This window comes from Anomaloglossus baeobatrachus, chromosome 4 (assembly GCF_048569485.1).
Source record: "Anomaloglossus baeobatrachus isolate aAnoBae1 chromosome 4, aAnoBae1.hap1, whole genome shotgun sequence".
NCBI classification, from domain to species: Eukaryota; Metazoa; Chordata; class Amphibia; order Anura; family Aromobatidae; genus Anomaloglossus; species Anomaloglossus baeobatrachus.
In genome coordinates this window covers 642,452,622-642,465,191 of record NC_134356.1, presented here as the reverse complement: position 1 = coordinate 642,465,191, position 12,570 = coordinate 642,452,622, and the positions used below count along the sequence as shown (strand labels likewise).

Below are 12,570 nucleotides of genomic sequence, written 5' to 3'. Positions count from 1 at the left end.
CCACTGTGTAACAGCAGCTTATGTTCTGGTGGATTTGTCCTGTCCAAATAATATAACATTTCCACTGCAGTTATATACCAGGGTTGCTGGGAACTGGAACTAGGGAGGTCAGTTTGGGCAACATGAAAATATGGGTGGTCTCTCACTGTAGCCCCCTGTTGTGAATAAGTTTTCCAGTTCGGGGCCCCCTCTTGTGGTCAGTGCTGGCGGTGCAGTTGATGTGTGGAATGAAAGCCACACACCTGCAGAGGACTGGCAATCAGGGTCAGACTGGGACTATATAACTGAGTAGTTTTCTCTTGTTACTTGCCGGTGCTCAATGGTCTCCGTTTATGTTAAGGACATTCTGTAACCAGCCCTGCTCACTTCCAGAACTTCTCTCAGATAAGTGGTCTTTGTACCTCTGCTATTTGTTTTCCACTTTCTTGTTGTTTTTTTCTGATTTAATACTAAGGCTTGATTCCTATTTTGTCTGTGTGGCGTTCTTGGTGGAATGGGATCATTCCCTGCTGGGAGTGTCTGTATACTTAGCTCCATGATTCTGCAAGGTATTGTGTTTGTCATGCTTTGTATTATTCAGTCCCTCATCTGTATTAGTGTTTTTGGATCCCAGTAACATCTGTGTGCTGATACAGTGGGGGAGAGGTTGTGTGAACTCAGGATTTTTCCATATCAGTAGTGCTGGTATATATTAGGGTATTTACAGCTGCAGACAGTTGCTCTTTCCTAAAAAGATAGTTTGGGCCTCACCTTTGCTGAACCTGTCCTTTCTGGCTTTGTATTGTATTTTTCTATATCAGCGTAGCCTTTACATGTGGGGGGCTATCTATCTATCTTTGGGGACTGCTCTGAGGCAGATTAGCTTTCTTATATTTCTATCTGTGAGATTATTTAGTTCTCCGGCTGTGTCGAGGCGTCCAGGTCATCGTAGGCTCGTCCCATGGCTACTTCTAGTTGTGTGTCAGGATTAGGTCTGCAGTCCTTAAAGGTTTCAGCCACTCTGTTACCTTTTTGGGATTCCGCATTTTTTGATCCTCCTCGGTCCCTGAATCATAACAGCCACCATTGGAAAAACCAGCTCATGCTGGGGCTGCTCAGATCCAGCCGTTGATTTTTAATTTTTGTTTCCTACACACTTGTTTCCTTGGAATTTAAAGAATGTAAAGAATGTATCAGTAGCTGAAATCTATATAAGATGTGGGGGAAAAAAAAAGTTTCCCAAAAATGTTTTCTTTTAATTTTTCTTGTTCTGAAAAGGGATTGCCCGAGTAATGGACAATCCCTTTCACTACATTCATGGGAGAGACCATCAGAGCTCCAGCATTAACTACATCCAAAGGAGGAGCAGTGTGAACAGTGCAAGATTTCTTCTTTTTTTTTTTTTCTAGAGTGCAATGACACACCTGTAAATACCTATATATATATATATAAACAGTAGATGACTCAAGATTCACCAATGACAATACTGGATGTCACAACTTACCTCCTCCGCCTGTACAATGACTAATAGAATCTATATATAATTAGATAACACAGCTCACCTCCTTTTCCAGTACAATAACTGATCACACCTCTATATACAGTAGAAAAGTCAAGATTCACCAATCACAATACTAGATGTCACAGCTCACCTCTTGCTCCTGTACAATGACTGAGTAGACTTCATACAGTAGATAACACAGGATCCATCATTCACAATAGGTGATGTCTAAGCTCACCTCCCTCCCCCCCTCCTGTACAATTTATGATAACACCTCTATATACAGTAGATAACACAGGATCCACCATTCCCTATAGGTGATGTCACAGCTCACCTCCTCCCTCTCCTGTACAATTACTGATAACACCTCTATATACAGTAGATAACACAGGATCCATCATTCACAATAGGTGATGTCTAAGCTCACCTCCCTCCCCCCCCTCCTGTACAATTTATGATAACACCTCTATATACAGTAGATAACACAGGATCCACCATTCCCTATAGGTGATGTCACAGCTCACCTCCTCCCTCTCCTGTACAATTACTGATAACACCTCTATATACAGTAGATAACACAGGATCCATCATTCACAATAGGTGATGTCTAAGCTCACCTCCCTCCCCCTCCTGTACAATTTATGATAACACCTCTATATACAGTAGATAACACAGGATCCACCATTCCCTATAGGTGATGTCACAGCTCACCTCCTCCCTCTCCTGTACAATTACTGATAACACCTCTATATACAGTAGATAACACAGGATCCATCATTCACAATAGGTGATGTCTAAGCTCACCTCCCCCCCTCCTGTACAATTTATGATAACACCTCTATATACAGTAGATAACACAGGATCCACCATTCCCTATAGGTGATGTCACAGCTCACCTCCTCCCTCTCCTGTACAATTACTGATAACACCTCTATATACAGTAGATAACACAGGATCCATCATTCACAATAGGTGATGTCTAAGCTCACCTCCCCCCCTCCTGTACAATTTATGATAACACCTCTATATACAGTAGATAACACAGGATCCACCATTCCCTATAGGTGATGTCACAGCTCACCTCCTCCCTCTCCTGTACAATTACTGATAACACCTCTATATACAATAGATAACAGGATCCATCATTCACAATAGGTGATGTCTAAGCTCACCTCGCGCCTCCTGTACAATGACTGATAACACCCCTATATACAGTAAATTACACAGGATCCATCATTCAATAGGTGATGTCACAGCTCACCTCCTCCTGTAGAATGACTGATAACACTTCTATATATTGTAGATAACACAAAATCCACAAATAGTTGTCACAGCTCACCTCCTCCTCTTCCTCCTGTGGAATAAAATGTGTTTGTATAATAGTTGTGTCTGTGCATAGTGATGATTTGGGCAGAGAGGGTCCGAGTCTTTCTTATCTGCTAATGATAATGTGCAGAACAAGGAGGCGTCTAACATTCGGCCTTAGGGCCAGTGTAAAAGGACAAGAATTATTAGGTTTTGTTATATAAAAATATTATTTATTTTTTTTTCTCAAGTGAAAAATTCTTAGGCTATGTGCACACACTGCGTTTTCACCCCGCGATTTTATTTTTTGCGTTTTTGCTGCAGAAATTTCTTGAGAAAATGGTTGTAATCTTTCTGCAGACATTCCCCAGCAAAACCTATGGCAAAAAAAAACATATAGAGTACACATAGAAATCAAACGTACATATAAAAATAAAAAACAAAAAAAAAATGTGGGCTCCGCTGTATTTTTTACAGTCCAGCTGAGGTAAGCACATAGCGGCGGCCCAGTATTCTCAGGCTGGGGAGGGCGAGGGCCAGGGTTAATGCCCACCCCCCTCCCGCAGCCAAGAATATCAGCCCGCAGCTGCCCCGGGACTGTCGCATCCATTATGCGGCAGTCCCGGAGTGTCCCCGGCTCTTCCAGATTGCCGTGATGCGGTGGCAGTCAAGGTAATAATATAACAAGTTAATGGCAGTTATGCCCTGCCACTAAGTCCAAGCTTAATCATGGCAGTGTCTATGAGACAGCTTTCATGATTAACCCATAAGTAAAGTGAATAAACACACACACCGAAAAATCCTTTATATTAAATAAAACACAAAAAAGCCCCCTCTTTCACCATTTTATTAAACCCCCCAAACACACAGCTCCGGCCTAATCCATGCAGGTCCCACGATGCTTGCATCCAGCCGCGACTGACACTGTACTGAATGCAGCCTCGTAACGAGCTGGCAGAGGTAATTACAGGTCATTTCTCACGGTTGGTAATGTGAACACACTACCGCTCGCGAGAACTGCAGTGTGTCCTCACAGGGACTCTATTGATTCTCTGTCTGTCTATCTCTATCCCCCTATCTATCCCCCTATCTATCCATTATTTTTTTATCGATCTATCTATCGAATATCTATCTATTATCTATATTATTTATTGCCTTTTAAAACATCAAAAAATGCAGGGTCCAACCTGCAAAAAAACCGCACCAAAAATGCACCAAAACGCGGAAAAACGCATGCGTTTTTTGGTGCATTATTGGTGCGTTTTTTTAACGCAGGTGGGCTAATCCTTCACTCAAGAAATTTCTTAAGAAAAATCCTTTTTCTAGTGTGCACTGAGCCATAAATCCATTGACCATACAATCCCTATGTAGATACCAGGTCTTCTTCTTTTGGCCGCTCCCCTTCACTGTATGCCATTATGAGATGAGCGAACGTTGCCGGCCGTCCACACTGATGTGTTCTTGTCATTGCAGCATTTATATTGGGAAAAGACTGACCCTCCCATCCGCCAGTTCTTATTGATGGAGCATGATCCGGAATCGAACCCTCGACCCCGTGAAGGTGTGTTCCCGTCACATTTGTGCATTTTGGACTTGGCACCATGTTACGCATGACTCAAAGCACCCTCCTCTCGTCATCCATCTTACAAACCTGGGAGCCCTTTCCTTACAAACCTCCTCGGGGGAGGCTTCGGAGCAGCGATCTCTTAATGTGAAGAACCCAAATCAACAGCTCATCTCTCGATCCTTCACTTGAGACCCACATTCCCCGGGAGAAGAAGTGTCTGACTGCGGCCAATGCTCAGGACAGACGTTTTTTCTTAGTGGACCACCCATGAAAGTGATGAAACCCTACAATGGGGCCCAGTGCAAACAACAAGAGTCCCGGAAAGTTAACTTGATCACCCAATAGCCTTGTGGTGAGAGCACCCTAAAAAACCCCACAAAAACGCCTTCACCAAGCGATCGGAGAGGTGTCCATTTATCGGAAGCCAAACAGCCCCCTAGAGTGTCGTCTCCAATTCTGTTTGGATTGCATGATTTCATTCCTTTAAGGAATGGAGAATTTTGGATTGTACCTTTTTTCCAATCCTAATTCGGGACTGCCACAAAAGATCACGTACAGAAAGCGGAGACTTGGATAGAAGCATTCATTTTCTTGGGGGGAAAAGTTAAAGTAAAAGAACCAACCTGACGACTTCAAGTAGAAGCAGATCCTAGAGGGAACTGTCCTGATGATCATCTCATAGATACACTGCTCCCCCTGATGATGGGACACACGTACCCTGCTCCCCCTGATGATGGGACACACGTACACTGCTCCCCCTGGAGATGGGACACATGTAGATTGCTCCCCCTGGAGATGAGACACACGTACCCTGCTCCCCCTGATGATGGGATACACGTACACTGCTCCTCCTGAGATGGGACACATGTACATTGCCCCCCCTGGAGATGGGACACATGTACATTGCTCCCCCTGGAGATGGGACACATGTACATTGCTCCCCCTGGAGATGGGACACATGTAGACTGCTCCCCCTGGAGATGGGACACATGTAGACTGCTCCCCCTGGAGATGGGACACATGTAGACTGCTCCCCCTGGAGATGGGACACATGTAGACTGCTCCCCCTGGAGATGGGACACATGTAGACTGCTCCCCCTGGAGATGGGACACATGTAGACTGCTCCCCCTGGAGATGGGACACATGTAGACTGCTCCCCCGGGAGATGGGACACATGTAGACTGCTCCCCCTGGAGTTTGGACACATGTAGACTGCTCCCCCTGGAGTTGGGACACATGTAGACTGCTCCCCCTGGAGTTGGGACACATGTAGACTGCTCCCCCTGGAGATGGGACACATGTAGACTGCTCCCCCCTGGAGATGGGACACATGTAGACTGCTCCCCCCTGGAGATGGGACACATGTAGACTGCTCCCCCCTGGAGATGGGACACATGTAGACTGCTCCCCCCTGGAGATGGGACACATGTAGACTGCTCCCCCCTGGAGATGGGACACATGTAGACTGCTCCCCCCTGGAGATGGGACACATGTAGACTGCTCCCCCCTGGAGATGGGACACATGTACCCTGTTCCCCCCCTGGAGATGGGACACATGTACCCTGTTCCCCCCTGGAGATGGGACACGTACACTGCTCCCCCTGGAGATGGGACACATGTACACTAATCCATAGCAGTATTTAGTCCGCAGAAATACTGTTCACTGAACTTGGTCACAATCTACAACTTTTTACAGCTCTGCCCCCTAATAGTACAGTTAGGTCCCAGTCATGCCCCCTCGTAGTGTCATCAGTCTCGCCACCATACCTTGTGTGACCCGATCCGATCATTCCCCCACCGGGACTGTGAATTTCTCTTACTCTTCTACCCTATTTTTTACATCTTTTGTTGTTTTTGTCTTTTTAACACACAAAATGTGAATTATTACTGCTTCTGAGATATTGCCGATCCTGGTTGGATCATATTTGTGGCCCCGACTTTGCGTCATCACACGATACGTGATCGCCAGCCAATGTGGACATCTGTGATGGACTGATAGGAGGAACAGGAGGTCCACAACTGTGACAGACGAGTCCAAGTTGAGATATGGAGAGTTCTCCGGGGCCTCGTGGAGGACCATTGACTGCGTATTACAAGACGAGCGCTGAAGCCTTCATGTCATGGATTGTAATTACCAAGGTCATTTCTGTAATACAGTGATATATGCAAGTGAAGACTAGTGGCCAATGTAGCAAATATATGACACGAGCTGCCGGAACGGAGCACCGGGTCTTCTGTAGACGTTAGACGGGCGGATATTGGCTCTTTCTCCTGATGCCCGGATGTCATGGTTGACGGAGGCACTGCCGAAACGTCGTCTAGGCGGATCGGACAAGTGCATTTTGCCCTGTCCAATCCTATTATTTTCATAAAGACCCCCATGGGGGGTTGGTTCCTCTTAAAGGGAACCTCCTACACCGGCTCCCTTTTAAACTGTAATATCTGTATGATGTCCTATCTAGACAGAACCCGGGGGGAACTGTTTTGATCATAACCCTGTCATGATCACCAACGTGCCATAGGCTGGGTTTTTATGGCACTGTAGAATAAGCCCCAGACTGTAGACGGTATATTGTCTAATTATAGCCAAGCCCCTCTTAAAGAAGTTTGGCCAGGGTTAAAAAACAAAAATGCACCTTTTACCTTGGGTTGTGTCTAACATTGCAACTCATCCCCATTAGTAGTGGATGGAGCTGAACTGCAATACCACTTATCACTCATGGTCAGGGGTGGTGCTGTTTTTAAAAGAAAGTAGCCATGTTTTTCTAATCCTGGACAACACCTTTAACAGCTGGGATCTGGAGAGTGATATGATCAGGGGATTTAGGACCTGGGAAGGACCTCTATGTAGTCAGCCCTCTGGAGCCAGAAAGGTCCTCTATGTAGTCGGCCCTAGGGAACCTAGGAAGGAGCTCTGTGTAGTCAGCCCTAGGGAACCTAGGAAGGAGCTATGTGCAGTCAGCCCTGGGGGAATGTAAGAAGGACCTCTGTGTAGTCGGATCTTGGGAACCTAGGAAGGAGCTCTTTGTAGTCGTATCTGGGGAACCTAGGAAGGAGCTCTGTGTAGTCGTATCTGGGGTAACGCAAAGAGGAACTCCTGTGTTGTTGGCCCTGGATAATGTAAGAAGGACCTCTATGCAGTTGGCCCTGGGAAACGTAGGAAGGAGCTCCATTTAGTCGGCCCTGAGAACCTAGGAAGGAGCTCTGTGTAGTCAGCCCTGGGAACCTAGGAAAGACCTCTCTGTAATCGGCTCTGGGAACCTAGGAAAGACCTCTGTGTAGGCGGCCCTGGGGGAATGTAATGAGTACTGTGTAGCCGGCCCTCGGGGAACATAAGAAGGAGCTCTGTGTAGTTGGGCCTGGGGAACGTAAGACAGAGCTCTTTGTAGTCTGATCTGGGGAACCTAGAAAGGAGCTTTGTATTCGGCTCTGGGAATCTAGGAAGGAGCTCTGTGTAGTCAGCCCTGGGGGAATGTAAGGAGTACTGTGTAGCCGGCCCTCGGGGAACGTAAGACAGAGCTCTGTGTAGTCTGCTCTGGGAAAATGTAAGAAGGACCTCTGTGTAGTCGGATCTGGGGAACCTAAGAAGGAGCTGTGTAGTCTGCTCTGGGAACCTAGGAAAGACCTCTCTGTATTCGTCCCTGGGAACCTAGGAAAGACCTCTGTGTAGTCTGCCATGGGGGAATGTAAGGAGTACTGTTTAGCCGGCCCTCGGGAAACATAAGAAGGAGCTCTGTGTAGTTGGCCCTGGGGAACGTAAGACAGAGCTCTGTGTAGTCTGCTCTGGGGAAACGTAAGAAGGACCTCTTTGTAGTCTGATCTGGGGAACCTAGGAAGGAGCTTTGTATTCAGCCCTGGGAATCTAGGAAGGACCGCTGTGTAGTCAGCCCTGGCGAACATAAGAATAAGCTCTTATTCAGCCCTGGGAACCTAGGAAGGAGCTCTGTGTAGTCGGCCCTGGGGTAACACAAGGAGGAGCTCTGTGTTGTTGGCCCTGGATAATGTAAGAAGGATCTTTATGTAGTCGGCCCTGGGAATCTAGGAAGGAGCTCTGTGTAGTCAGCCCTGGGAACCTAGGAAGGAGCTCTGTGTAGTCAGCCCTGGGAACCTAGGAAGGCGCTCTGTGTAGTCTGCCCTGGGAACCTAGGAAGGAGCTTAGTGTAGTCTGCCCTGGGAACCTAGGAAGGAGCTCTGTGTAGTCGGCCCTGGGAACCTAGGAAGGAGCTCTGTGTAGTCGGCCCTGGGAACCTAGGAAGGAGCTCTGTGTAGTCGGCCCTGGGAACCGAGGAAGGAGCTCTGTGTAGTCGGCCCTGGGAACCGAGGAAGGAGCTCTGTGTAGTCGGCCCTGGGAACCTAGGAAGGAGCTCTGTGTAGTCGGCCCTGGGAACCTAGGAAGGAGCTCTGTGTAGTCGGCCCTGGGAACCGAGGAAGGAGCTCTGTGTAGTCGGCCCTGGGAACCGAGGAAGGAGCTCTGTGTAGTCGGCCCTGGGAACCTAGGAAGGAGCTCTGTGTAGTCTGCCCTGGGAACCTAGGAAGGAGCTCTGTGTAGTCGGCCCTGGGAACCTAGGAAGGAGCTCTGTGTAGTCTGCCCTGGGAACCTAGGAAGGAGCTCTGTGTAGTCGGCCCTGGGAACCTAGGAAGGAGCTCTGTGTAGTCGGCCCTGGGAACCTAGGAAGGAGCTCTGTGTAGTCTGCCCTGGGAACCTAGGAAGGAGCTCTGTGTAGTCAGCCCTGGGAACCGAGGAAGGAGCTCTGTGTAGTCGGCCCTGGGAACCGAGGAAGGAGCTCTGTGTAGTCGGCCCTGGGAACCTAGGAAGGAGCTCTGTGTAGTCGGCCCTGGGAACCTAGGAAGGAGCTCTGTGTAGTCTGCCCTGGGAACCTAGGAAGGAGCTCTGTGTAGTCTGCCCTGGGAACCTAGGAAGGAGCTCTGTGTAGTCTGCCCTGGGAACCTAGGAAGGAGCTCTGTGTAGTCTGCCCTGGGAACCTAGGAAGGAGCTCTGTGTAGTCTGCCCTGGGAACCTAGGAAGGAGCTCTGTGTAGTCTGCCCTGGGAACCTAGGAAGGAGCTCTGTGTAGTCTGCCCTGGGAACCTAGGAAGGAGCTCTGTGTAGTCGGCCCTGGGAACCTAGGAAGGAGCTCTGTGTAGTCGGCCCTGGGAACCTAGGAAGGAGCTCTGTGTAGTCTGCCCTGGGAACCTAGGAAGGAGCTCTGTGTAGTCTGCCCTGGGAACCTAGGAAGGAGCTCTGTGTAGTCTGCCCTGGGAACCTAGGAAGGAGCTCTGTGTAGTCTGCCCTGGGAACCTAGGAAGGAGCTCTGTGTAGTCTGCCCTGGGAACCTAGGAAGGAGCTCTGTGTAGTCAGCCCTGGGAACCTAGGAAGGAGCTCTGTGTAGTCAGCCCTGGGAACCTAGGAAGGAGCTCAGGTCAGTCTACACTGAACCTACTGTTAGGCATAAAGGATGTACTAATAGATTATATTAGTAATCCCATACTGGGATTTAAAAAAAAAAGTAATTAAAAAAGCACAATTTAATATAAAATATATTTTTTGGTTTATACATTACATAAAAAAAATTAGAAAATCTACATATTAGATATTCACACATCCTTAACCCAAAAAACGGAAAAATATTTTTTTCTAATATTCACACTGAAAAAAATGTTGCTTTTAAAGCCATTTAAATGCAAACCAGCCTTGGGAAAAAAAATACCCAAAATATACAAAGTCTTCAGAATAAAGTAAGACCTGATACAGTCACATCAATAAAACAAAATAGTCGCTAGAATGAAAAAAAATGAGTGCTTCATTAAGGCCCAAACCTGGTCATTAGGGGGCTTTAAGAAGCGAGTTCCCCCTTATAAGCAGAGTCAGTGCCTTGTGACTCATCTTGGATCTCCTGATTGGATAAAACTGCTCAGTGAGGGGAGGGGCATATACAGGAAGTAGCTTTCCTGCCCCCTTACGGTCATTGCATGAAGCTGTCTTATTAGGGCATCATACAGATGTGACTCCTGTAGAGGGGCCTGTAGCTTCCTTCTTAATCTCGGCCGAGTACATGGTGACATGAAGACATCCGGTCCTTAAAATGTTGTAAATGACATTAAAGCGTAACCCTTTTTCACTGTATTTGGGGTGGCTTGGTGCCGCTCGGTGCCCAGGTCCACGATCCAGTGTTGTATTTATACCTACGTGTTTACAGGACAGACAGAAATCATAATGGCTGCCATGAGTGTGCGCTCTGCGGTCAGTCAGCAGAGCCTTGGAGTGCCGTGTTTACCCCCCACCACCACCACCAATACCCCATAATCAGGGGCGAAGGAGAGATGGGAGCGATCTGGTTTTATATCTTCATCTATTAGAAAGGGCAAATTTTAGATGTTAAATCCGAGCACCTGATGCTCACGACCTGCAGGGGGCGGTCATGTAGGAGGCCGCACTTACATGAATGAGAAGGCTTTCTGGAGCGCTTCAGTGATGTCACCGGCTCCTCCGACAAGATGGCCGTCTCCATGTCAGGTGTTCTTTCTAGGCAAATACTGAAATCAGTCTTTTAAGAGTTTCCAGGGAAAATGCCTAAATTGTAGCTGTACTCATTTTGTACCATTAAAGCTCTCACTATATCCTTGTGTCCGTGTCTCATTATTACCAAGATTTGGACCATTAGGACTAATTCTGCCCACTTGTCCCTTTTTAAGGACCATTGCTTGAGATCCCTCTGTATGACTAAGAGAATAGCGTCTCCATTGGAGGACTTGATTACATCCCTGTGTTCTGTCCCCACTTAAAGGCGATGGAAGGTGCGTAGTTGTGAGAGGTTGTGAGAGTCTTACCTTCGTTTTTCCTATAGGTGGGGCAGACAGGACCTTGAGCACTCCAGAGTGAAAACATGCACATACTGAGATGAAACAATGGTGGTTTATTTTCTCCAAAGGTTAGGACATGCAGAGTGCAGTAATCCAAGTACCTGGCATTGAAATCTTCCAGTGATGCTTACCTCTGAAGCTACTACGTGGTCAGAAGACTTTGCTCCTAGTAGCTCCTATAAGGGATCTTGCTCTCACAAAAGTTCTGGCTGGAATGAATATCCCAGGAAGTGATGCAAGAGGGTCATCAGACACTCCCATGGGCTGGGCAAAAGAAACAGAGGAGCTGAAAAGTCTGACCAGTAGATGGCAGCAGAGACAGGCATGAAAAACATTAAATAACAGTTTTAACTAAGACAAATAGAAACAGCACACTCCCCGTCTGAAATTCACTTTGGGGATTTCACTATTGAGTCCATAATACAACCTGAAAGGAAAGGCATGTTAAATGCAAAAACAAGCTCAATTGAGTCCAAAACAAGAAGGATGGCTCAAAGTTCAGGTCCGGTAGCGTTCATCCTGTAGGGACGCTCTCTATGGGCAAAAGCAGAACAAGTTCGTGGATTGGCCTTGCAAAGGTCTACGTCTCACCTTTCCTGATGACCTTTAGCTCCACCTTCCGAACATTGCCGTCCTGACTAGGCAGTATCCTAGTAATTAGTCCCATAGGCCAGTCAGTCCTTTCTGTGGTCTGATCTTTCATGAGGACTAGGTCTCCTTCCTTGAGGTTCGGCTTGGGATGTCGCCACTTCTTTCTTCCTTGAAGAATGGTGAGGTATTCCTTCCTCCATCGGTTCCAGAAGTAGTCAGCCAAGTATTGAACCCGTTTCCAGTGTTTTTGATAAGTGTTCGCGTGGGTGAACTCTCCGCTGGGCATTACCGCGTTGTCAGTTTTTTGGGTAATGAGAATAGTAGGAGTTAATATGGTTGGTGTTTCTGGATCCATGGTCACCGGCACAAGGGGTCTTGAATTGATAATGGCTGAGACTTCAGCTAAAAGAGGGACTAGAGTCTCATGTGTGAGTCTTGAGGAATTGACGTCCATTAGCATGGAGTTCAAGATGTTGCGTGAAATCCCGATCATCCTCTCCCAGGAGCCTCCCATGTGAGAACTGTGAGGGGGATTGAAGATCCAGGTGCAACCTTTCTCTGCCTGCTGATCTTGGATAGGTTTGGTGTCGATGTTCAGTTCTCTACATGCACCGACGAAGTTGCTTCCACGGTCAGACCTCAGCTGTTTCACTGGTCCTCTGATGGCAAGGAACCTTCTCAAGGCGTTGATTAGGCTGGAGGTATCCATGGACTCTAACACCTCAATGTGAACGGCTCGAACACTCATGCAGGTGAATAACACAGC

General features: G+C 47.3%; 1 protein-coding gene across 1 annotated transcript in view; it reads left to right on the top strand.

Annotated features, from left to right (window-relative positions):
- Positions 1 to 10,970, top strand: part of BNIP3L (BCL2 interacting protein 3 like) — a 39,746-nt gene extending 28,776 nt beyond the window's left edge. The window contains exon 6 of the mRNA XM_075346459.1: positions 4,259 to 10,970. Coding sequence (XP_075202574.1) covers positions 4,259 to 4,307 — 49 coding nt within the window. The 3' untranslated portion in view covers positions 4,308 to 10,970. The remainder of the gene's footprint in view (positions 1 to 4,258) is intronic.
- The last annotated feature ends 1,600 nt before the right edge of the window (positions 10,971 to 12,570 follow it).